General features: G+C 33.9%; 1 protein-coding gene and 2 long non-coding RNA genes across 5 annotated transcripts; 1 reads left to right on the top strand and 2 right to left on the bottom strand.

Moving 5' to 3' along the window:
• Positions 1-3261: 3261 nt before the first annotated feature.
• LOC130467892 (uncharacterized) lies at positions 3262-4555 on the bottom strand. Its single transcript, XR_008927890.1, has 2 exons — positions 3960-4555; positions 3262-3422 (listed from the first exon to the last, which is right to left on the bottom strand). It is a non-coding gene; the product is annotated as an uncharacterized lncRNA (long non-coding RNA).
• A 192-nt stretch (positions 4556-4747) lies between these two features.
• On the top strand, positions 4748-13140 carry LOC130467893 (uncharacterized). 3 transcript variants are annotated; one of them, XR_008927892.1, is made up of 5 exons: positions 4748-4878; positions 4973-5161; positions 5346-5414; positions 9243-9317; positions 12924-13140. It is a non-coding gene; the product is annotated as an uncharacterized lncRNA (long non-coding RNA). The 3 variants fall into 3 exon arrangements; XR_008927893.1 differs by having other exon boundaries at positions 4754-4882; positions 9243-9312; XR_008927891.1 differs by having other exon boundaries at positions 4754-4882.
• A 9692-nt stretch (positions 13141-22832) lies between these two features.
• Positions 22833-25169, bottom strand: LOC110777453 (protein FAR-RED IMPAIRED RESPONSE 1-like). Its single transcript, XM_021982057.2, has one exon. It carries the CDS (start codon positions 25167-25169, stop codon positions 22833-22835), a length of 2337 nt encoding a protein of 778 aa, XP_021837749.2.
• Positions 25170-25268: the final 99 nt, after the last annotated feature.

Genomic DNA, 25268 nt, shown 5'->3' with positions numbered 1-25268 from the left:
ATTTATTAGACAATACTTTGTGCAAGAATGTTAAAAAAAACAAAACATAATTTTTTATTAGCTACCCACTATATCAGTCAACAAAAGCCTAATAATAGGCAAATCTTGTGGATGATGTATAACAAAAGTTCCCTCAAAAACAATTAAGGGGCTTAACCTGTGACCTCCAAGTCACAAGGTAAGTTACCCACCAACTTGTATTGTTTATTCAATAGAACTATAGAAGTAGGTAGTGTGTGTCATTCCGTAACAATATTTTTTAGACTCAGTTATCAAAGACTCATTCGATTTCATAGTCCTTGATGCTTTTGGTACATTTGGTTACGGGATTTGAGCTTTTGATCATATTGCATATAGCCATATAATCTTGCAGACTACAGAATTATTACCTTTGTTCTTTGTATGAGTATTCCTGCCTAGATGAAGGTGAGGTCGGAGATACTTGTAAGATGAGGTCGGAGATACTTGTAAGTGCAATTGATTTTTAACCTGGTAAAAGGTAATGCCATAGGAATTTTTGCTTAAAATTGTATTTGTCTTTGTTGATTATTTTTCCTTTTGTAAATACTTTCTTTCCCCTGTAGTAGTTAATATTTTTTTGAAAAATGTGTCATTATATTCCGAATATAGACTGAATTATGAAAGATATTTAGAACTTTAGTAAAAGGATATGTTTATTCTAACTATTAAATTATGGTCTTTGAATTCAATGTATGCCACTGACTTGTTTTTATCACAAGAAACTTTAAAGAGCGAATACTATATAATATTTTCAGCAAGCTAAATTACCGTGAACCTAAATTCTCATAAGAAAAGTAAAACTTTTAAATAAGTCGTACTACATATATAATTTCCACAATATTGAAATTATTATTAATTCCCATAAATTTACACAAAAATGTGCTCATAAGAAATTTCTAACTTGGTAAAAACATAAAACAATACAAAGTATAACATAATCAGGAAAAATAGTAAAAATATTTACCATCCTTGAATGGGGAAAAAATGATTACTCTGTTAAAGCTAAACTTAGAAATTTTTTGAAGAATGTTTGGCAATTTTGCCCGATTTTAGCAAAATGGATGCAGTAATCAAATGATTGAAGATTGAACCATTTAAATGACCAAATGAAAAAAAAGTTACATTGAACGAATTAGGGAAATACCTTGGTTATAATGAGTTCAAGAACCGAAAAAAATTACAGAGTAATTCTTAACCATCTTGAGTATACACGAATTATTGGATAATATCTGAGGCCAAAACAACCAAAAATTTACAGAACGGAGTTATGCTTACATGTGATGTAGATGGGATAATTATAAGCAAACCAAAATGAATATATAACTATGTAAATCGTCTTAAAGTACAAAATTAAAAGAGGATGAAGATCATAGAATAGAGAACGTAATTGAAAAGAAAATAGAAGATTGGATGTGGTCTGATAAATACCGAGCACTTAACTGCAAAATCTATTAAAACCTGATGTCTTTTCAATTATGTATTAAATGGCTCATTGGTTGTTTTTTAAAACATGTTGCCGTTTCAATTCATATTGAAGAAAGATGAAAAGGTGGGATCATTAAAGTTGTAACATTGAAGTTTATTTCTTTTCATATTTCTGTAACATTGAAGTTATGCATTCAATATTGAAGGAAGATGAAAAGGTGGAAGCATTGAACAATGTGGTGATTGTACATGCACGTGGCTTAGTAAAAAGGATTGAAATAAGGTAATGACACATGGCAAAGTAAAATGCATGATGATTATGTGTACGCCATGTGTCTTCAAAATAATCTTGCTTACTTGTCCTTAAATTGGAGTTGGTTTTCTTTTTTAAATGTTAGGTATTGATGTCACCTACGTCACTCCGTATGATACTACTCCATATTAATTACAAATCTGGTAATGATCCTGTTAGAGACGTGAAACCATCAGGATGTAAAAAAAAAAATTACACCCTTTTTTTGGACATCGGCTAAATACAATAATTAAAGAGAGTTTACAAAAAAAAAAAAAAACATAATGCATAAGCAAGGTGGCAAACTGTATTGCTTGAAAATAGATATTCTTGAGAAACAAGACTGGTAATCATGGTAATGTTTATAAGTAAATAAAAACATGATAAAAGTAAATAATTTGTTTTAAAAAGTAAAAGAAAACATGATAAAAGTAAAAAAAAAGTAAAAGAATCTGGCTTTGAATTTGACTTTGTTCAGTGTTTATTTGTTTATGCTTTCACTATTCTGTGTTTATTTTGTTTATGCTTGCATTATTCTGTGATTATTTTTTTTGTTTTATTGCGATTTTTTGTTTAAATTATTCGGACAATGAACCTCTTAAAATTTCTGGAAATTTTCTTCTTGTTTGTTGGTAGGTTTGTTTTTTTGGTTGATGGTTTTTTGGTGGATGATTTTTCCACTTGTACATACATTCTTTCTAAAAGTTAAAGTAAATTAAATACTTATTTGTAATGATAATCATATAAATTCAAATAAAATTAAACTGTATATGTAATAATATTCATATAAATTCTTATTTTTGAAATAAATTTTTTTTGCACAAAATATAGAAAATGCAACAAGAGATGATGCTCTTACAGACACTACAAGAATTACATACAAATTTTGACTGAATTGCTTCGACGCTCTTGAGAAGAGTCGCTATAAATTTTGTACGCGGATTTTGTAGTTTACATATTTAGACGCTTTTCTACGTCGAAATACAAATGGACCAATAACAGCGTCCCTATTGGTGCAAATATACACGTGTTTCCCACATGTCTGTTCACTGCCCCGCTAATCCAGAATTTTCAACCTAAAAATATTCTGGAAACACCACCAACTAGACCTGTCAAACGGGTCTGGTCGGGCCGGGTCAGAGTCGGTCACTTTCAGGTTCGGATTTTAGCGGGTCGGTCACTTTCGGGTTCGGGTTGACGAATGCTTGTTCAGGACCCAGAGTGTTCGGGTTCGGGTTGACCCAACGGATTTAAAGCTTTTTTAGCGCCTTTTTTTATAACGCCTTTTTTTTACTATTAGATACCTTTTTTATGGGTTCGGGTTGAACAAATGCACCATAACAGAAAAATTACAAGTTAAACTCTTATCATATCACCAACGTTTTATTAAGAATTGAATTCAGTGGTTAACTACGTGCATGCACGAAATCTCCATGGTAGATTGGTACTCCATCTCTGTTTCCACGAGATTTTCTATAAGTCAAATTAATCACCATTAATTAAGGTTACAAAAACTGGGAAACAATATGAATTTATGAATCATTAAATTAAATTTCATTGTAAATTTGTAACCCAAATATCCAAATCAAATGTTATCCCTGTCCCTATCAAGTATCAACCAAATTAACAAAGATCCTTGTCAAAGGCAAACTGGTACTTGACATGAGAGTTACTTTGAAGAAACCTGCAGTAGAATTGACAATGATCAAAGTTAGAATTTTTCACACATACAGTAATATTAGTGTGCAAGCATAAAGGCTATTCCATAAAAACAATAATATTCAGTATTGTGCCCTCACACATATATCTTGCCTCTCACTAGTCTTAACGGCTATAGACTATAGTAATGAAAAGGGGATCATAAGGTTTCCTTCTGATCCATTTGTTCTTACCAAAATGTGGCTCATCAGCCACGTATAGATGGAATTTGCACATCACTCATAGTAACATGTGTCAATTAAAGAATACAGTAAACTAAATAAAAAATGGCTAAATGAGTATAGCAACATGACATTTAAATCGACAAAATGCAAATAAACAAGGACCGTGTAAGCATTTTGATTATGATGTAATCTGTGTGGATAAAAGGGATCAATACAGTCTGTCCACAACCAACAGTTAGGCGGTAAAAAATTGATCGATTTTCAGTCCAAGAAAACCTTGATTCAACAACCCCTAAGCATTTAAACGAACATTATAGCTTAATTCAGTGACTGGGTACCTGGAGATTATGTCAATCTAGCAATTCATGTGTTCACGACCCTTTCAACTACTAAGGCGACCTGAATAAATCAAGTAAAAAATCAACCATGGACTAGAACTCGCTAGAAATTTCAACTGACTTACCAGTTACCACCATCAATGATAAATTGATAACTATCTTAAAGTATAAAATTAATAACGGGATTACCTTCTTAAGTAGTGGGAGATGAAGAGGATGAGAAAATTGATTTACCACGAAGAAAGGGAATGCAACCTGCTGGAGAACCTCCTCGCTTATAGAATGGAGGATGAGAGCTCGACCGGACCGTCACCTTGCCGATACACCAGAGACTCATAGAGCTCGGAAGGATGAGATCATGAGAGGATGAGAGGGAGAGAAAGTGAGATGGGTGTTTGGTCGGCGGCTCCAGAAGTCTGATACTTTAGTTTTAGGGTTTTTAGGTTGTTTTTTCATTTTTTTTTTTAATTTCAAAATTTTCATTTAATCACCAAACCCGACGGGTCAGACCGAACCCGAACCGTTTCTAACCCGAAAATTTCGGGTTATTCGGGTTCGGATAAAAACGGGTTACGGGTTGGAAAATCTTGTTCAGGACCCGCTTTTTTCGGGTCGGGTTCGGGTCGGTTTTCGGGTCGGGTCGATTTTTGACAGGTCTACCACCAACTCCCAAATTTACGCTACCCCCAATCCCCCACCTCCCACGAATTCCCTAAACGGTTGACCATTCAACTGTTCAACCTCAATTGTTGGTAAAGAGAAGGGAGAGAGAGAGAGAGTAAACAACAATGGCAGATCTCCTTTCATCCAACAATCCCCGACGCTGCCGGACCTCTTTCCACCGCCTTCCACCGTCCCCTTTCGCAGACGCTTCAAAGTTTCATATGTAATTCGCGTCGCCTGTCTTTCTCGAACCCCTGTAGGTACCAAATCATTCTCTCGGTTTTCAGTTCACTTATTCAATTGCATTCCTGCAAGTATTAACATTTAAGAATGCCATAATTGTTCAATAGCTTGACGTATTGGGATACGCTTAATCGATGATGCCGATGCATAATGAAGTGGTCGGCGGCCGATTCGCGAAACAAGAAATTGCAGTTGACGTCAAGGCTTATTTCGAGCTATCAAGATCGATAAGTTACAAATAAATCACTCTTTACCTTCGCAATTCGTTCAAAATCCATTCCAATAACTTTCTATAGGTTTGTTTTTTCACTTTGGTTGCCTTGATTTGTATGATTTATCTTTCTTTTCGATAGATTTGTAACTTTTGAGGCAATTAACAAATCTATATGACAATTTAACATATTATTTTTATGTTTTGGAGTTAGGGTTAATTGTATAATTGATCTGGATTCTAGTTTTTGAAAGTTTCCACTGGATCAGGTGCATACACTCATGTTGAGACCCAGACACTTTCCAAATGTGTGTTGAGGGATGGGGCTCCAGTTAGAGGTAACCAAAAATCTAATCGAAATTTGTTATCTTAATTGGTTTTTGGCTACCTTTTTGTTTTCTTATTTGCTCCATCAAGTTTTTTTGCGAGCTTATCCGTTTACTCAATGCTATTGAAGTGCATAGTGTATATGCAGTTTCTGAAAAATCGCAACAGGACCTGCTAGTACCTGATAATTTGTTGTTGCTCAAATTTTATGTTGTTTCTTACTCTAATGTGGACTGAATCAATTCCTATAAGAATGTTCCCAAGTCCATATGAGTTTGCGCCTACACATCGCAACACAATACAAAATTTAGTGTCAAATATTACCTTAACCTTGTTCTTGTTTATGAAGAGGTTCATTGGTATTTCAAGCAACAGGAAATCACATTATCTGCCTTACTGAGAACACTAGTTAGTTATCCTTTGGTTTAATCTATTTCCATTATAAGCTATATATGATTCACTTTTCTAAATGCAGAGGGTTGAGTGTGGTTTATTTTTGGAAAGGGTTTGGTCTTAAGCTGTAACTTCAACTCTTTGTGGTATTTTTTACTTTTTTTGTCCGGTTTTTTCTTTCCATGATCCTGTTTACCTTGCTTGTACATCAGGTGTGGTTAATTGTTTAATAGCATATGCCGTCTTGATATTTTTGAGACTTTTTAGGAATTTATTCTTCTTGTTTTAGTTACCATTCATATCGGCCCTCTTTTGGCTTTAGCTGTTCTCGCTCGGTACTCTCATGTAGATTCTTTGTGCCACTAAGGTTTGGTGGTGCTGATGATTAATAAAAAAAATTGTTATTCAGTTTTAGGCAAGAGGTTTGATTTCGATGATTGTCAATTTTAATTTGAGTCATATGTTGCATATGTATAAAATTGCTTTTGTTTTCATTGTGTTTCACATTTCGTGTTTAAGTTTGTATCTCCTACATTGTAGTTTAGTAATCAAGTGGTATTTTTGGTACGCAAGTAAATATTTCATTCCATTCAAAGAAGCAATGTGATATCTTATCCCTTTCTTTAATTCCTTTCCTGACCATATTTAATCTTTATTCAAAAGCTGCATCATTACTTCCTTTTAAAAACAATGAAAACTGGAAAGTAATATGATGGAGAAATTTCACAGTAGACGTTTGACCATTAATTTTGAGGTAGTGTTAAACAAAAAATTAGCATCTCTACGAATATTACATATAACATGAAAGACAAAGAAATATCAGATTACATGAGTTAAGGTTATGAAAGACGGAACTGGTATAAGCCAAAGATAGTCTCCATGAAGAGATGCATTTGATCAATAATGAATGTCATGAAAGCCCAAAATAAATAAACCTTATGTGTACCTGACCAATAAGGTGGGCACTTAAAAATCCACCATGGGAACCACCAAAAACTGCAATTTTGGGAGGGTCAGCCAGCTTTAACCCGATTACATGATCTATGGCAGTAAGCACATCATTGACGTCCTGCGTATAGTATTTTCATTTTGACATCTCAATACAACCTTAATTTACTTATGAGGTTAGAAAACCAGCCTTCTAGGGAGGCCTCCTCAACCTAAACCTCTAAGAAACAATAACAAAAAACAGATAAACAGAGAAAACATAAACAACACTAACCATTACAAGGTCTTTTATTAAGTACAAAACCAACTGGTTTGATCCTAAAATATGATCTTTAATTTAGTCTTATTTGGAGGAAATTTGCATTCTTTAAGCTTGAATTGAAGTTGAGTTGGTGTGATCCTTGGAGACTGATCCAAGTGATGCTATTGTTTTGTGCATGTTCTTGGTATACAACTTCTAAATAAAGCTAAAAAAACAAAAATCATTTCAAATTAGGAAAATGGAGCTAATTTTGAGGCAAGTGATCATAGAACTCGAAACATGCCTTGGAAAATGAAGCTGAATCTCTCTTTAATCGGTAATTGATGTTAATAATGCAAATAAACCAACTACTTGTGTACTTTTTTTTTATTGACAGCATGGTCAGGGATTAACATTTTTGTATTATCAGCTGCATAATCCTATCGGAGAAAAAATTATCTTTCTTATTGGATTATTAGTTTATTACTGGTCTTAAGTCTTGCTCATTAGTTACGAGTATTTTATATGGAACTCTTTCGAAAGTGGAGTATTTGTATTGCAATTTGCATAATGTATCATGCTCAAATCCATAAGATTGTACACCCTCTATTCCAAAAATAAGACGTTTTGATTAATTTAGGTGACAATTGCACGAGACATACATTTTACTATAGTTTATGAGTAGGAATATTTACTGATCAGTGCAAAGGTAATGTTAAGGAAACTATATGCAGTGTATCTTTCTACCAGTCCAAATTCTACTAAAAATATCAGTTCCAACATTATGCGGACACAAATTACTAGTTCAAATAACACCTTCAATGTGACAACTAATTTCTGACTCACTCTAAAACTTGGTATAAAACTTCTAAATAAAGCTAGAAAAAAAAAACTCATTTCAAATTACTAAACTAAACCTATCACTTCAACTGACTTTCCTCCCTATATATCTGCTAAGTCTATTCGGTACAGTATAGTGAGAGTGTTTTATACTTTTGTCTATATCTGTATCATTTTTGTGCCATGAAGCTTTGTTCTGATAACCCAAACATGATATTTGTTGCAACTGTAGTAGTCCAGAGTACTCCTTTCCTCAATCTAGATTTCCCATATCCTCTTCGCACCCAATCTATGACATATTATAGCTAACTTGTTTTATTGCTTAGAATTTATCCATTATAATATGGTTTTTAAACATCTGATACTATAATTAATGATGGTCAAAGAATATGTGATTGATCGGATCTTTAATCCCAACACCACAATGTTGTTAATTGTATGTCATTTTTGTGCAATCTTTTTCTTGTTAAAATAGTGGTTAGACAGCAAGTCGTTGAGTGATAATTCTCCCCTTTGACCGGTCTTTAGTTGCACCTATGTTATTAATTAATTGCTAATTGCTTACACTTCATGCGTTTTTATTTAAAACTGTTAAATGCATGTGTTACATCATTGCATGTTTTAAAGATGGGAAGCCACTAAAATGAGGAATAGCTTTAACTATAGTAAGCATTTTTTAATTTATTGTGTTGTCTTATCTTAGCTATTGGGTTTCGTACATTAGTCTAATAGGAACGATTAGTGTAGGGATTGCATAATTAGTTTGTTAAGGGTAGATTAAGAGGAAGATAGTTGGTTAGTTAAAGGAAAAAGAGAATAAAATTTTCTATAAATAAGAGATAGAAAAAGAAGAGGGCATCTAGAATAATAAAGTGTCGTTTTAGCTTTAGCTCTTGGGAGTGAATCAGGACACTGAAAGCTTGATAACTATCCTCTACATTTTATAACTCCATATTATCAGTCTATCATTCTTTGCATGTTAGTAAGCCATGTCTTTACCCTTACCTAAAAGTGTCATTCTTTGCATGTTAGTAAGCCATGTCTTTACCCTTACCTAAGGGGACACTGGTGCTATGACTTGTTCCTCCCGAATTCATAGTAACTGCTTACAAGGCTCAATCTAGGGTTATTGTTATCTCAATACTGAATGTTGTACAACATAAATTCTTAAATGTTTAATTTTTGTGCAAGACAAAACCAGAGATAAGGAAATAGCATATGTGGTTATGTCCTTGTTTACATCTTCAAAGTCTTTTGTGTTATGGTTCGATTAATTACTAACTTTACCTAAAATCTGATCTGAATTTCTGCTCATTGTAATTCTTGTTTATGTGAAAATCTTAAACCGATTTAACGTGTATGTATCATTACCTGAAGTGTGGCATATTTAATTTACATATTAAAATGCTTTTTGTAGATTGCTGATGATTCTGGTGGCAATGGTGAAAAGCAGGCCAAGACATGAGACTTTGACACTATTGCCAAAAGTAAGGTAATTTCATATTGAGTTGACTGTGTTTCATGCTTTATCGATAAACTGATAACTGAAATAAGCTTTATAGTTGTCGTTTATTTATAATTGATGGTGAGATTAGAAAGTAGAATCTTAGATTTAGTATTATCATAATAAGGTATTATGCTGAAATACGAGTTGGTGTTAGGTCTGGGTTATTTTCCTGTTTTAAAGTTTGTCAAGCAACAAACGATGGGTACTTGAACAACAAAATCCCTTGTGCAGAGATTTCCATATACAGTTCGTCTACCTTGAAAAGATAGAAGCTTAGATTTAGTATTATCATAATAAGGTTTTATGCTGATATTACCTTAAACACAAGTTGGTATTAGGTGGCCTGGGTTGTTAACAAACTATGGTTTCTATTAGTTAAATAATGACGCTCCTGCAACGCTAAAAAGAAGCCAGATAAGAAATGGTTCTCATTCCAAAAGAAGTTCAAATCTTTCTTCAATCTCAAAATCAGTTTTACTTGAATTATCTGGAGTGGATTGTACTCTATTTCAAACTAGAGCTTCCCCATTATCATATAAAAGGCTAAAGAGAAATGTTTTTCTTCCTCAAAGTGTAGAAAAACAAATGTAGGCAAGACTTCAAAGGTTCTATAAGAAGAAATGAACGGCTCTAAAGTAGTCGTGGTATTCCCGCTTTCCCTCCAAAGAAAATCCACCATGAAAAGACAACCATATCCACTAGTGGTGTATCTAGTGCTTTGATAAAGAATGAGGTCTTATTTCTCAAAGGTTTAGAGAATCCGGAAGTATGTGTTATTCGTTTAAGTACAATGCTACAAAATTAGAGTACCAAGTGAAGTATCAGGTTAAAAACCTCATCATCTTTCATGTTAAAAAATCAAATTAAAATCTGGGTTGTTAGCTTTCTTAATCACCACTTCTATAGAATCTTTGGGAGCACAGAACAATATCTCTTAGTAGGTGGCTCTTTCACACTCCCAGCTTCATGAACTACAACCATTCTTGATGATTCAATATCATTTAAAGGCCTGCTCCACATAAAACTAACAACAACATACTCAATTTCGGTCCTCAAATTCTGAGATTTATGACATCGTGCCAAACTGCCACTCTCCGGCTCACCCAAAACTAAACAAACCAGTGTCAAACTAAATTCCGGAAGCATCTCCATATCCCAGAGCTAAACTTATTGTCAAGGTGCCCAAGTAACAAAATCTAAACCATCATTCACACCTTCCATAGTGCAAAACATAATCATTTTTTACAAGAAAGTCCTGATTAGATTACTTCTGATTATTTCGATCTGTTCAGATGATACCAGTTCTGATCAGTTATGTTCACACCAGTTCTGTTCTGATCATTTCTGTTCATATTCGTTCTGTTCTGATCAGTTCTGTGCAACACATTAATGGAAGGATGATACAGACAGTGACATTAGGTAGCTTGTCCAGTGAAATTGTATGTGCATGTAGCAGTGTAGCACTATTGTGTTTTAGTTGGTAATGGACTCACGTTCTATATATTTTTGTGCTACTAAGGATTCAGTATATGACATCTAGATTTGTGACCAATTTGTAGTAGTTTCTCTCATGGCACCATGTTAATACTTTATTTAGTCCTTGCATATACACCGTAATATTGTTGACGTAATCTTTCATTAACTGTCATGTATGTTATTTACGAATTACACTGGGGCGTGTATGCATTTGTTTCCATGTTTTTGTATTTCTGTTACAGTTTTGGGAAGGGGCGAGTTACTATTTTCAAAACAAATGAGAATTTCTAGCTTATGTGGACCCAACTTAGCTGTTTTGTGCATAGAAACCAATCTCTCCCCTCCAGCACACTAATCGGTCATAGATTCTAGCGTAAGGGTGCGACCATATTCAGAATTGAGAAGATCCCTGACATTCTTGTTATAGATTTCTAGTCCAGAAATCCTGCTAGTGAATTCTCTTTCCGCGGTCTGTAATCATGGGACAAGCGATTAGTTTGACATATCAACTATAGGACGAAACATACTATGCTTAAACTGAGCTTTTACTTTCTATGATCAGAACCTTACATTCATTATGTGGTTGTAAATATTTGTTACAGCTTTTTCTATAATTCCTCGCATTGTATATGTCTTGCCACTTCTTCTCTGTCCATAAGCAAATATAGTTGCTGCAAACAAAATCAATGTTCAAAGTTTAAAGTATCAAACCACCACAACACATAAACAATCTGAAATAAACATAGGAATGTTGAATGAAGCTATTAATAATTTTAAATGACACCAAATATGGCTTAACGGAGCTTTCAAATGACACTAAGTATGGCTTAACCATGGTCATTAAATTCCCCCTAAAAAGGATTAGGCTCCAAATTCGATCGTGAGCTCAGACCACAACAAAGTACCAAATCACCATCATAATGTGTAAGCCAATCCAAGACAGCACCAACTTACTCTCCTGATAAAAGCTCAGTCGAACCCTGACCATAAGTGAGAGATAAGTCTGAAATCAACTACTATAAAAAGTTTTAGTTGCGCATAGTAAAGCTTGTTTTCTGTTTGATTGACTTCTATAGTCTGTTTTGTTTTTGGTCTGTTCACTTATCTTTATATAGCAGCTCCATACTAGCTATATGAACAGTCTATCTGATGTCTTGTTGCTCAATACAGAAGTTTCTTGGATCTTTCTATCTGTCTTTTACTCTTCAACTGAGTCTAGAGGTATCAGCCATGATTTATCCTTACAAACAACGTATTAGGGGGGGAAACTAGACAGAAGTAGAAGCTAATTTCTTTAAGATTCAGTATTTGTCACAGCTGGACTCTCCAAATCCTTTTAAAAATCATTACCAACACTATCTTAACCTAAACAGACTGATAAACATGAGAAATGAAAACCCGTCTACAAGGGCTACAACAGGTGGATAGCAGCCCCAATATCACAAAGACGCACACCAAATTTTTGTCTGTAGGAGTATCAATATTTATGTTTAATTTCTAGCTTAGAATGTTAAAATAGAGATCTAGGCCGCTGGTAAACTCTTAAGCACCTGTCTTTAGTTGTGTCTACATCAAGGCTGCTTCAGACCAAATTAAGCAGTGGCTAGGGATAAGAACTTCAAGAAATGATCTGTTATACCTGCTGAAATGGCTACAGAAGGACTACAAAGGCTCTAGATTCCAGAAAAGGGTGCAGTAAACTGCTATTCCTGCCTTAGTAATACCAATATGGAGAGTTAGAAGTGATGCAATTTGGAATTTTGAAGTTATACATACTGATTCTCTTGTAAAAGTTGTAAAGGATACCATAAAGAGCAGGATAGGAAGATTGAATTTGCTGCGATACCTAGACTTTTTTTTTCTTTGTTTCATTTTCCGCGGAGATACTTGGACCTTTTTTTTTTTTTAATAATGTTCATGTATGATTGAATTTGCTGAACTATAATTTATCTCATTATTCAAAGATCGTAGATTGAATAAGTGTTTGCTTGATCTACCTTGAAAAATATAATTTGAGTGATTCAAATGATATTGTTAATTTTCCTTTGATTTTAAAATGTGTTCATCATGCTTTGTATATATATATATATTTTACATATTAAATTTTCTTTGCAGATTATTGATGATTCAAGTGGTAATGGTATATGTAGATCAAGATCAACAAGTTATCTTGAAGCTAAGCTAGCATAGCAATAGGTTTACTTGGTAATTAGTTTGTACGTAGTCAGGAAAGTAGTATTTATTTAGTTTTGGACTATCTTGTAGAAAAAATGATGTTAGGAAGTTGTTTTTGTTTTGACATATTCCTTTTATTTCAGTTTAGACTCTGGAAATTCATTTAATGTACTGATGATTTATATTGTTATATATCACTTTTTCTAAATTAATCAAAGCACGACGTTACGGTGTTTTATGATAATGGAGTAGAGTATTTGATTACTATCATCTATGGTTAATATATATTTTATAAATAATTTATGATTTTAGATTAATTGGCGTATATGTGCGTGCTGTTAACCTACTTTTTGTTTTACTTATCACGAATAAGTTCTCCATTATCTTCGCCCAAACTGGCCTTCAGGCATAATTTGCATCATATTATATATATATATGAATCATATCATATATATATATATATATAATATGATGCAAATTGTGACGCTCCAAAGGGTCTAAATTATTTTGGAGGGAATGAGGAGAACTCGTACGAAAGTAAACATGTAGGGACTCTAATAAGAGTCTATATATTTCGGGTGTCTAAAGCGTCCCTATATGCTTTATTGTGGCGGAGAAATGTGTCTATAAGCGTGCAAATAGTGACGCTTTTTATAGTCTAAATATTGCGACTATCTATAGAGTCCCTACATCCCAAATAGCGGCGGTGAAATACATCGATATTTTGCAAATTGCGACGCTCTAAAGCGTCGGTAAATAGCGGCAATGAAAATAGCGACCCTCTCCCAAAGCGTCTCTATGTGAAATAGCGACACTCTTTACCATCGCAATTTGTCCCAAAAAGCGTCACAATGTGCCGCGTTTTTTTGTAGTGAGAGAGATACTAGGTTCTTTACAATTGTTCACAAAGAACGACTGGATTCAATGAAACAGAAAATCTTGGCAATAAAATCAAGTGAATCACCGGTCTTGTCTCAAACTGAAAAGATCTTATCTAATCCAAAAGTCCAAGAAACATTTGATGAGGTGGTGAGGATGCACGTGTGTCTTGACGATGCATCTAAGGTGTTTATGGATTCTTGGGAGGAGTTTGAAAGACATGAGGATTATAATGATGATACAAATGACAATGAGACTGAGATAACTAATATGAACAACTATGAGGAAACAAATGAGCCAAATGAGGAAACAAATGAGCCAAATGACGAACCAAATGAGGAACCAAATGAGGAACCAAATGAGGAACCAAATACTATGAGAGAGATTCAAACAAAGTCCGATAATGATGATGTGCAAGATGATAATGAAGGTGACTGTTCGAATGATCTTTTTCTGTATACAACATGCTCATTGGACTGTGGCGAAGCTGGGGTTGAAGTTGAATTCAAATAAAAGTGCATGAAGAGCAACAAAAGCAAGATGAAGCAAATGAATCAATTACAACAAGAAGTGGCTGATTACTGTTTCATGCAAAATCGACAAATGCATGAGTAAGTTCCTTCATTTTGTTTACTTTTGAATATATTTTGTTTACATTTAAAGATATTAACTTAACTTTTTGTGCAGTGAACCTCTTGTGCTTTACGATGATGACCACTTGCTTACAAGAGAGGACATGCTGTCTTTGAGTCCATCTGTCCCATCTACAATGGTCAATTCATCTGTTATTGGATGTTGGTGTTTGATTTTAAATCGCGTCAAGCACAAAGAAAAACCATCATGCTTCTTTGGCATAGACCACACTGTAATCACCTATTCTCTATTTCTTTTCAACAAATATTATAATGCATAAAAAAGAACTTATTTAATTTATTATTTTTGCAGAGAAATCTTGAATTAGCATTGGATATAAAAAATGGAAACATCGAAAAGAATTTGGAGGAATTGAGGAAAGCTTGGTTTGATTGGCTTTTGTTGTATAATGATGAAATCGCATTCAAGGAAACTGATTTGGTATGTATATAATTGATCATATTGTTTCTTTTTTGTATTATCCATCCTTCATAGTATATGATTTTTTTTGTAATATCTCTTTTGTAGGTATTTGTCCCTATTCTTCTGAAGAAACATTATAGTGCTGTTGTGATCAATTGTATAAGCTCGAAAATACAATACTTGGATAACAGGAGATACAAAAATGCTACCTCTGTTTATTATCGTGAAATGGTGTCAATGGTGGTAATGTTTTTTTTTTATATTCTCTTTTTATTAAAAGATGTTTACAAATTAAAATTACTTATTTACTTTCAAGTATAAACAGTTTACTTAATGCCACTATGTGTTGAACTTTGTGTGCTATTTTGTTATCAAGGTGTGATTTTGTTCTTTTTTCTGCACTTGATTGTTTGTTGATTTTGCATTGATTTTCATTAGGACAATTTGCATTGATTTTCTATCTGGGTAGATAACAAAAACAGAAAGAAATCAATAATGGGTAGTTTTTGCGCACTCAACTTCTGTATTGCCAGAAATCTAAATTAGGATATAGAGTATTTAATTGATTAATTCTGGTGATATGTTGTCATCCTGTTTGTTTTTTTTATATTCTCTTTTATTGAATAATGGTAATATTTTTTTTATATTCTCTGGGAGTCAATGGTGGTAATGTATTTTTTTATATTCTCTTTTATTAAATGATGTTTACAAAATTAAATTATTTATTTACTTTTAAGTATAAACTGTTTACTTTTGGCTTTTGTAGACAGAAGAAATAGCAGTCGTGTTTCAAAACATGAAACACCCAAAAGCAAAAGATGTTAAGGAGTACACTTATGAAGAGGTAGACTTTGATTGGAAAGCAGAAAAAAGAACCACAATGGATTGTGGTATCTTTTTGATGATGCACTTGTTATCTTTCAAAGGAGAGAATTACAGTTGCGATCTGGGACTGGAAAATACCAGGAAGCTCTATCGAGCTCTAATATGCGCCAATCTTGCGACATCTGATTATAATCTCATACGAAATGAGTTGATAGCCAAGGTAGAAGAATTCAAAATCACTGGAAAAATGAAAATTGAAGAGGGAAGCAAAAGGACAAGGGAAGATCCGAAAAAAGATGATCAGAGGCATTCCTTTACCTTCCTATCAAGATTCATGAATGCGGCTAGCAAATGGATTGTCGATGAATGGTCAACACAGTTTCAAAAAATGTTAGATTATATGGCAATCGAAGACAAAAAGAATATGAGGTAAAATTTAATTTTTTTCATCTTCTTCTTTCTTTTCCTCTTGCCTCAATATCTTGTTCTTGTTTTTCTTCTCTTATATTCTTCTTATTCTTATCATGTTGGCTGTATATGTAACACTAATATAAAAAGTAAACAAAATCTCTATGAAAGTAAACAAAATATCTATGAAAGTAAATTGGTAACAAACTGCTGCTAGTGTTTTCTTGTGTTTCTTGGTAATGACTCTAAGTTTAGTTCAAATACATTTTTAGGTTTTTAATTATTTCAGTTTTCATGGTGAATTTTCTGTGAGCTTTGTTGGACATATCAAAAGGTGGTGGCATGACAAAGTTGCAGTCAAGAATATAATTCTAGTGTTCTATAGTCTTTCGTATTTTGGTAAATGGTAATATTTGATGCTTGTTAGCGCTATGTGTAGCCTGGTGTATGGATGGACGCGTGGTTGAATGTAAATGTGGTTCCTCATCTTCTGTGAGTTGTTGTGGTTAGTTTCTAAGGGTTGTGCATGTTAGAATAAGTGTGATTGAATTATGAGGTGTTAAAAACTTAAAATAGATTTTTGTAGATTGATTTGATTTTAAAGTAAATGTTGTTGTGTTTAAAGTAAATGAAATGTTTTAATGTTTCTTTAGAAAACATTCCATTCACCATGCGGCGTAGGATCACAGACCTGCTAGGGATCAGAATCCTGGTTGTCAACCTCATGATGATCAATGTGTAAACACAAAACAATAATTATGCTACTGAAATTTTTGATTTACATTAAGTCAAAATCAATTGTTTATACTGTTAAACTAGGCTGACTGAAATAATGCAGATTTGCCCAAATATACTTGCACAAGGCTAGCGTAGTTGAATTGGACTTTCTAACCACTTGATTTTAGTTAGGCCTTAATAACTAGGTCAACAAGACTAACATGTTGCCCTTACCCAAGTCAATACCAAGCATATGGAAGAATTTTGACTTTACAGTCCCTTGTGATGAGTAATTTATTTTTTAAAAATATTTGGTTTACTTTTTAAGTAGTTACATTTACTTTAAGTGTTCTTTTGCCTACTTTTGTTTTGTTAAAACTTACAGAAGCAAATTTTAATTTACAGTGAAACATTAGCATGGTTTGGAGAGTCCATTGAAGTAACAAGAGGAGATTTCCATTCTTTGTTGAATTTGAAAAATCCAACATCTAACCTCGTCACAGCTTGGGCATTTTATATGAATTACCATGATGCTACTATTGAGAAGGACGCAAATGATGCAAAGAGATTCTATTTTAGTCTGGATCATATGGTAAATTACATAAACACTCTTATAATATAAAATATGTAGACTTTAGTTTTTCGTCTGAAATGTAAATCTAAAGATATTTTATATTCAAATTTATACATTGCAGGAAGCACTTGAGAATTGCATAAATTTGAAAGGAAAGAAAGGTGTGGCAACGTTGTTGAAGATTTGGGAGGATTGGGTCGAAGCAGAGCTGGAGTTCAATGACATTAAAAAATGTGATTGTGTAAGAAATCTATATTCTTTAATGTTTTATTGATAGTGTAAATGTTTTTAGTTTGTTTACTATTTTTCGAAATTACTTTCATTTGCATTTTTCACTTGCGCACAGGTTTTTGTTCCTTTATTGCTTAAGGATCACTTCTCTTGTGCTGTGATAAACTTCAAAAATGAGACAATTGATCATTTGGATAGCATTCTATACGAAACAAATGAAGAATGGGCAGAAATTTTAGAGTTCATAAAAGCCATGGTAAGGATTGAACGTAGAGCGAACTACACTAAACATGAGCTACTGCCTCTATTGCTTTTTCTTTTGTTATTTCTGGTCAACTATTTCAGAGTTGACATTTTGATTTGTGGATTGGTTTCTATTTTTAAGAACTTGTGAATGAATTATGTAGTTAAAGACTGAAAGTAAATGAAAACTATACAAAAGTAAGCTTACGTTCGCAAAAAGTAAACAAAATAGTTAAAATTGTCCAGGTTGCTCAAATGAAGAAGTTGTTGAAGAATATCAAGCATCCAAAAGCTAACAAAGTGTTGACCTACAACTTGAGGTTTCTTGGTTTACCGTTCCAGAAAAAAGAAGAAAATGTGTGTATTTGATAATGAATATGCAATTTTATGACGGAGTTGATAAAATTGAACTTGGACGAATTATAAATGTAAGTAGCACTTATATTTGGTCTTACTTTTATTATGTTATTATTGTGTTGTTGAAATTTTTTGTTGTAGACTTGATTTTGTTTTTCTTATTCCTTTATATATTTCAGGAGGTTGAAAGATACACACATTTTCAAATACATTGTACAATTAAGATTGTTTTGCATGATAAGAATATGGTGAAAGACAAACTAATCAAAAGAGTTGAAGACTGGGAATCAAAGAAGGTGAGATTTATGCTTGCTTATTGTTACAATTATGTGTTTAACAAAGATTACACGTTATGTTCTGTTTAGATAAAAACGTATCTAAAGTTTACTTTTGAATAAAATTTGTTAAAAGGTACAAGCTATAAGGAATGTATCAACAGCAGAAGAGGAAGAGGATGACTGAAGTTGAAATGCATACAAGCTTGAAAGGTGAAGTTGAAAAACATATATATTTAACTATTTGTGAATGGTTGTTCCTAATATGCTTAATTATTTATTTTATACATTGTCTATCAAAATTCTCCTTCGCCTCCTAAAGCATGTCTTAAAAAAAATTTGCATTATTTTATATTAATAACTCTTACTATTTTCATCCTGAAGTAAACTAATACAAACTATTAATTTTTAATGCTATAGGTGGTGAAGGAGATAAATGGAAGCGGTGAAAGGAGATAAAGCGTCAAATGAAGATTTTTTTTGTGATTATAATATAACAATATATTAGAAAAATAGTAAATATCATATAGGCAGTTGACTTGGTTGACTTAGATGATTGTAAGTACTATTATTAAAAAGTAACCTGACTAGAGCTATGACTAGAGCTATATCTGCTCCCTAAATATATTTTGTTTACTAAAGAAGATAACGAGTTTACTTTAAAATTAATCCAGTTTACTTTTAGTGTTTCTTTAACAATCTTGTACTCATACGTGATATGCCTTTGATTTCTATGCCAATCACTTTTATTTCAAACTCTTGCGTCGCCAACACCACCAAAAACAACTACTTTGGCCTTGACCAATCTTTTCTTTTGGGGTTTTTGTCATAGTGAAGGTTGTAAGCCATTTGTGATGAAGAGATTTAAAAAGAGAACTATGGTTGGATATTTCACCCAAAATATATGGAAAAAACTTATTGATGTCAAGTTGGAGTATTAAATAAAACAAGAAGGCTAGTTCGAGAGTTTCAGTTATTTATTGGCTACCAAAACTAAGTGTCAAAAATTGAGGGCAACTACTGGAATTTCCCTTTATAAAAAGATTTTTTTTTTGGCAATTAAAGATTTTATTACCAAAAGCAGGAAGGCCCAACAGCCTTTTACAAGAAAGAGCAAGCCTCAAAGCCTACAGATCACCAAACACACCAAAACAATACTGCCTAGATTCTTAACTGAAGAAGCATATCAGACAGTTTGTCACTAGCTCTAGCCGCTACTCTAAATTGAACCTCTTTAAACAGTTCATCAGGAGATTTACAATGCTGATTATAAACTTTATCATTCCTATTAAGCCAAATAGAGTAAATGCATTCTGCAAAGAAAATCAGTAATAACTTGTGCCTGTCACCACTTCTTCTGCTACTGTTTATCATCCATTGCAGCTCAGTTGGAAACCCACCAGGAACTCTGTAGAATTTGAGCAGCTTCAGACTTTTCTGCCATACTTGTTGAGAAAAAGGGCACTCAAAAAACAGACGCTTAACAGAATCAGTGCCTGAGGTACAAAGCAAACACCTATCATTGTCCACAACTTTCCACTGAATTAACCTATCAAGAGTAGGCAATCTATTCCATAGTGCCAACCAAAGAATGAACTTGCTTTTAGGGGTAGCACTATTGTTACAGAGAACTCTCCTCCAAGGGACCTTAGTCTGTATGCCTCTCAGCAATTGGTACATACATTTGATAGAGTAACAACCCTTCTTCTCAACTACAGACCATCCTCCAACATCCTCCACCAGTTGAAAACTACCAAAAATCTTCTTAAGAGCCCATGACATGTTGCCAGGGCATTTAAACTCAGTTAGGGATTTGTTTTTCATATAGTAACTGTTGATCCACCTGACCCAAAGAGTGTCTTTCTTGTGAGTGACATCCCAAAGCAACTTGCACACAGCAGCTTTGTTCCAGATTTCCATGTCTTTAATGTTCCACCCTCCAGCACATCTAGGTAAACACATACTGCTCCAAGAGACCAAAGCTTTTTTTGAAGCTGTTGTATTCCCAATCCACAGAAACAATCTACAATAACTCTGAATCTCCCTAATTATCTTCTTGGGAAGAAGAAAGATCTGACACCAGTAAGATTGCAGACTAAGTAAAACAGTTTTTACCAGTTGAAGTCTTCCTGCATAGGAGAGATATCTAACAGTCCAGCACTTTGTTCTTGCAAGAACCTTATCCACCAAAGGCTTACATTGCACATAAGAGAGTTTCTTAGTTGAAAGTGGCACCCCCAGATACCTGAAAGGAAACTCTCCCCTAGAAATCTTGAGGCAAGTAACAATCTGGTCTTGGATCAGTGGAGACACTCCACCAAAGTAAATATCACTTTTGTCCAAATTTGCTTCCAATCCTGAAGCTTGAGAAAATAACTGAAATTTTTGAAACAGCAGAGAAGCAGAAGGGAGATCACCTCTACAAAACATCAATAAATCATCAGCAAACATCATGTGAGTGATGTTAAGCCTCTTACATCTTGGATGAAACTTGAAAGTAGAGTCATCTTTCAGTTGCTGCATATTTCTAGAGAGATACTCCATCCCCATAGCAAACAAGTAAGGTGATAATGGATCACCTTGCCTTAGACCCTTCTGTGCTCTAAATGGGACACAAGGTTTACCATTGATGAGTATGTTGTAGGACACAGAATCAACACAAGCAAAAATCCAATCCAGAAACTGACAAGGGAAGCCAAGCTCTGTCATCACTTGTCTCAGGAAGCTCCACTCCACTGAATCATAGGCTTTTTTCAAGTCTACTTTAAGCATACATCTTGGAGAAAGGTGCTTCCTATTATACCCCTTGACAAGCTCTGTAGCTAATAAAATATTGTCAGAAATATGCCTACCAGGAATGAAACCAGCTTGGCATTCACTCACAACACTTCCCACCACCTTCTGAAGTCTAGCAGTTAGGATCTTTGAGATGATTTTATACATTACAGTACAACATGCTATTGGTCTAAAGTCCTTAATTTTTGTAGGATTAGGAACTTTAGGAACCAAAGTGACAGCTGTGCAATTCACTTGTCTCAGCAAGTTCTTCTTCTCAAAAAACTCCTTAATTGCCTTGTACATATCACCCTTTACCACTGGCCACACTTTCTTGAAGAAAACAGAATTGAGTCCATCAATCCCTGGTGCTTTGGAATCATCAATGCTTTGTAAAGCCATATCAATTTCTGAATCAGTCACAGGAAGACATAACTTAATTCTTTGCTCATATGTGAGTGTAGGCCCTTCCCTCATTGTTGGAGTATCAATCATAGGGAGGTGAGTAGCAGCAGAACCCAGCAATTTCTTGTAAAACTGAGTGATCTCTTCCTGAATATCCTCTGGTTTCTCAAGCTTCCTGTTGTTATCATCCACCAAAGTGGAGATTCTATTAATCCTGTGTCTCTCTTTAACAGCTGCAAAGAAGAACTTGTTGTTCTCATCACCATGTTTTAGCCACTGTAACCTGGCCTTCTGCTTCATTGCTGATTCTTCAATTTTTAGCCACTTCCTGAGATTAACTGAACACAAATGTTCCTGCCCTAGCAACACAGAGTTGGAAACATCAGTTTGTAATTGCATTTGAACATCTTTCAGATCCTGTCTTGCAAGTTCTATCTTCTCACAAATCCCCTTAAACTCTCTATGATGAAGCTGTTTAAGTTTGGTCTTAATGACTTTGAGTCTCTCCCAAACTGTATACATAATATTTCCTCTACCTACTTGCTTCCTTTATAAAATGATTAATCAAGCTTGTTAATCTGAATAATTCTATCTCAAAATTGGTTACAATTTGATCAATAATAAAGTAGTGCCAATCACAAAAAAAGTAAACAAAGAATCATTTAAAGTAAATAAATTGAAATTAAAATTAAAATTAAAAACAAAGAAGGTAGGATTGTACTAAACATGAGAAAAACATTTAACCAAAAAAAAAAAATTATACTAAATACATGGTTACTTTGTAATCCAAAGTTAATAAAACTAAAATTCAAATAATCCTACTTGAAAAGCATAAATTCAAAATCTGTTCGGAGTTCTCTTAAGACTCCATAATAAAAGATTGCCTTTTATAGGAAATAAGTAAAATGCTCCTTATTTCTTGTCCCTCCTTCATTTTGTAGCTCATTCCATTGCACCATAAGATCCCACTGTCATTTGGTTGGACTTGGTTCATCCTAAGATCCTGATTAGTAGAAAGTAAATAAAGAATCAGTAAAAGTAAATGAATGAAAAGTAAAAGTAAATGAAATTAGAATAAAGAAAAAAATTAAGCAGTACCCACTGTCATTTGTTTGGACAGTTACGGCTGTCGTGGTTTACCCCTGACTGGCCACAAGCTTTGCATGTACGTCCCTTCTTTGCAGTGGTATTCACTTCAACTGCTTTCTCTTTCGCACTCTTTAGCCTCTTGGAACTTCTTCCAGATCCCTTGGTAAGACAAAAATTAGGAGGGAGAACATCAACCTCCCCAGACTTTGAGCCAACAAGTAGCTCAAGTATATCAGCATCAGAAGCAGTTTGGTCTTTCCTAGTTGCCTCGCCTTCACCACACTGCTTTTTCTTCAATTCCTCCTCAAACACACTTAATTTCTCAACTAATTCAAACAAATTATCTTCTGTGTCCTCAGCCAAACTCACACAAGAAAACATTTTAGACCAACAATCAGAGAGAAGTTGTTTTTTTCTATCACTCCTTGAAGAATCTTCCACAAATGACCAACCTTCGAAATTAGACATTGGTTGCTTAAGGGCATCTTTTGACCAACGACGCAACAAATATTTAGATGGAATTTCACATAAGAACTTTCCCTTCATTATAAATAAGATATGTCTACACAATATCCCTTCACTCTCAAACTTTCTACAACTGCATGTACTATCATTAGAACTCGTGTCAAAAATAACATCATAATTCTTGCGTCTCTCATTATCATAAACAACAGAAAACTCTTCACCATCACCATAACATGAATTGCAACTCTCTATACCACATGCAAAACATGCTGCCTCACATTCTTTTTGAAATTCATAAAAAAGTGCGTGTGTATAAAACAAGGATGCATGCTTTTCTAATTGTAAAGGAGTAACAAGTGAAGGAAGATTTTTGGATTTCTTAACCAACTCATCTTGTTCATGTCTTTGGGCATCAAGCGCGCTATCATAACGTAGAGCAAACTCAACTAAAGTGACATGTGGATTTGTAAAATGACAAAAGAAATTGTTTTCCCCTTCAGAACGAGAAGTAACTCGCAACAAGCCACCCATAAAAAGATCTCTAAAGTAAGCTGGGATCCATTTATGTTTGATCTTACACATATAACTAAGCCAATCATGATTTTCTAAACTAAATTCTTTCATCACAGCTTCCCAGCCGGATACAAACTCAGTTGGATCCAAATCAGAATCCCATACCACTGCATTTAACTTCTTCAAAAAATTAGTTTCTCTGCAAAGAACAGGGCCAACTTTATCAGGCACCTTACGCATTATATGCCACATACATAAACGCAGTTTAGTCGTTTTAAACACTTTCTCTATAGCAATTGACATAGCAGGATCTTGATCCGTGAGCAAACAATAAGGTTCACAATTACCCATGCACTTCAAAAATGTCTCAAACAACCAAACAAAAGAGTCAGTATCTTCTTTGGACAACAAAGCTGAACCAAAAGTGACACTTTTTGTGGTGATCAACCCCAGTGAAAGGGGAAAAAATAAACAATATTTGTTTGTATCATATGTACTATCAAAAGTAACAACATTCCCAAATAATGCATAATTTTTCCTACAGATTGAATCAGCCCAAAAAGCACGAGTAAGATGTTTATGGTTGTCAACACAATAATCAAAGTAAAAACCCCCATTAGAAGCCTGTATTTTCCTCTCAAAATTTTCCTTGAACATAAACGCATCTTTATCGCCTATATAAACTTTCAAATCACGATAAATGTTTTTAAAATCAGTACGAACATTGTTATAACTTCCACAATGTTCTTTACTCATCCTATAGGACTTAACATGCCCTATATTCACTTTGGCATTATTAAAAATATATTGCTTTTGCACCTGAGTCAATTGCCTGGACTCTTTAGTAAAGGGTATAGAGCTCGGGGTTAAAAAAGGATGAGAATGGCCCTCATGAAAATAATAAATCACATATTTACCACCAGAACTATACCGTAACCGAATACAAGCAGAGCAACCAGAACGGGTCACACTTCTTTTCCGCGTTTGACTACTCTCAGCATCCTGATTTCTGGGCTTGGGTTGAAAATAACCTTGCTTAGTACAAAGCAAATATTTGAGAAGTATCACTTCAACAATTTCTTTTCCAACAGTTTGTTTTTCCTTTTTGTCAGTCCCATTGCGCACTTGAAAACCACAGTGAGCAGCATAAACTTTATAAAAAAGTTCAGCCTCTTTTAAAGAATCAAAAATCATATCCACACTATGTTTAAGATGATGCAAACAACCTGCAATGTACTCCTTGGATCCTTTAGGGGAGTAACACACCCTAGGTGAGTTGATGAAGCTTGAAGTATCATCATTACTAGTTGAATGATTAATCTCTGTAACTGAATTTAACAAAGAAGTAGGTAATACTCCATCACCCTCGTTCATATTCTGAAATAAACAGAACACAGAGTAAGACAAAATTACCAAAAGAAAAGAAATTATCAACAAAAGTAAACACAACATCGAGTAAAAGTAAACACAGGA

The sequence above is a fragment of the Spinacia oleracea genome, chromosome 2, assembly GCF_020520425.1.
Source record: "Spinacia oleracea cultivar Varoflay chromosome 2, BTI_SOV_V1, whole genome shotgun sequence".
Taxonomy (NCBI): domain Eukaryota; kingdom Viridiplantae; phylum Streptophyta; class Magnoliopsida; order Caryophyllales; family Amaranthaceae; genus Spinacia; species Spinacia oleracea.
Note: the sequence above shows the minus strand (reverse complement) of the source record. Positions and strands in the feature narration are given on the sequence as shown.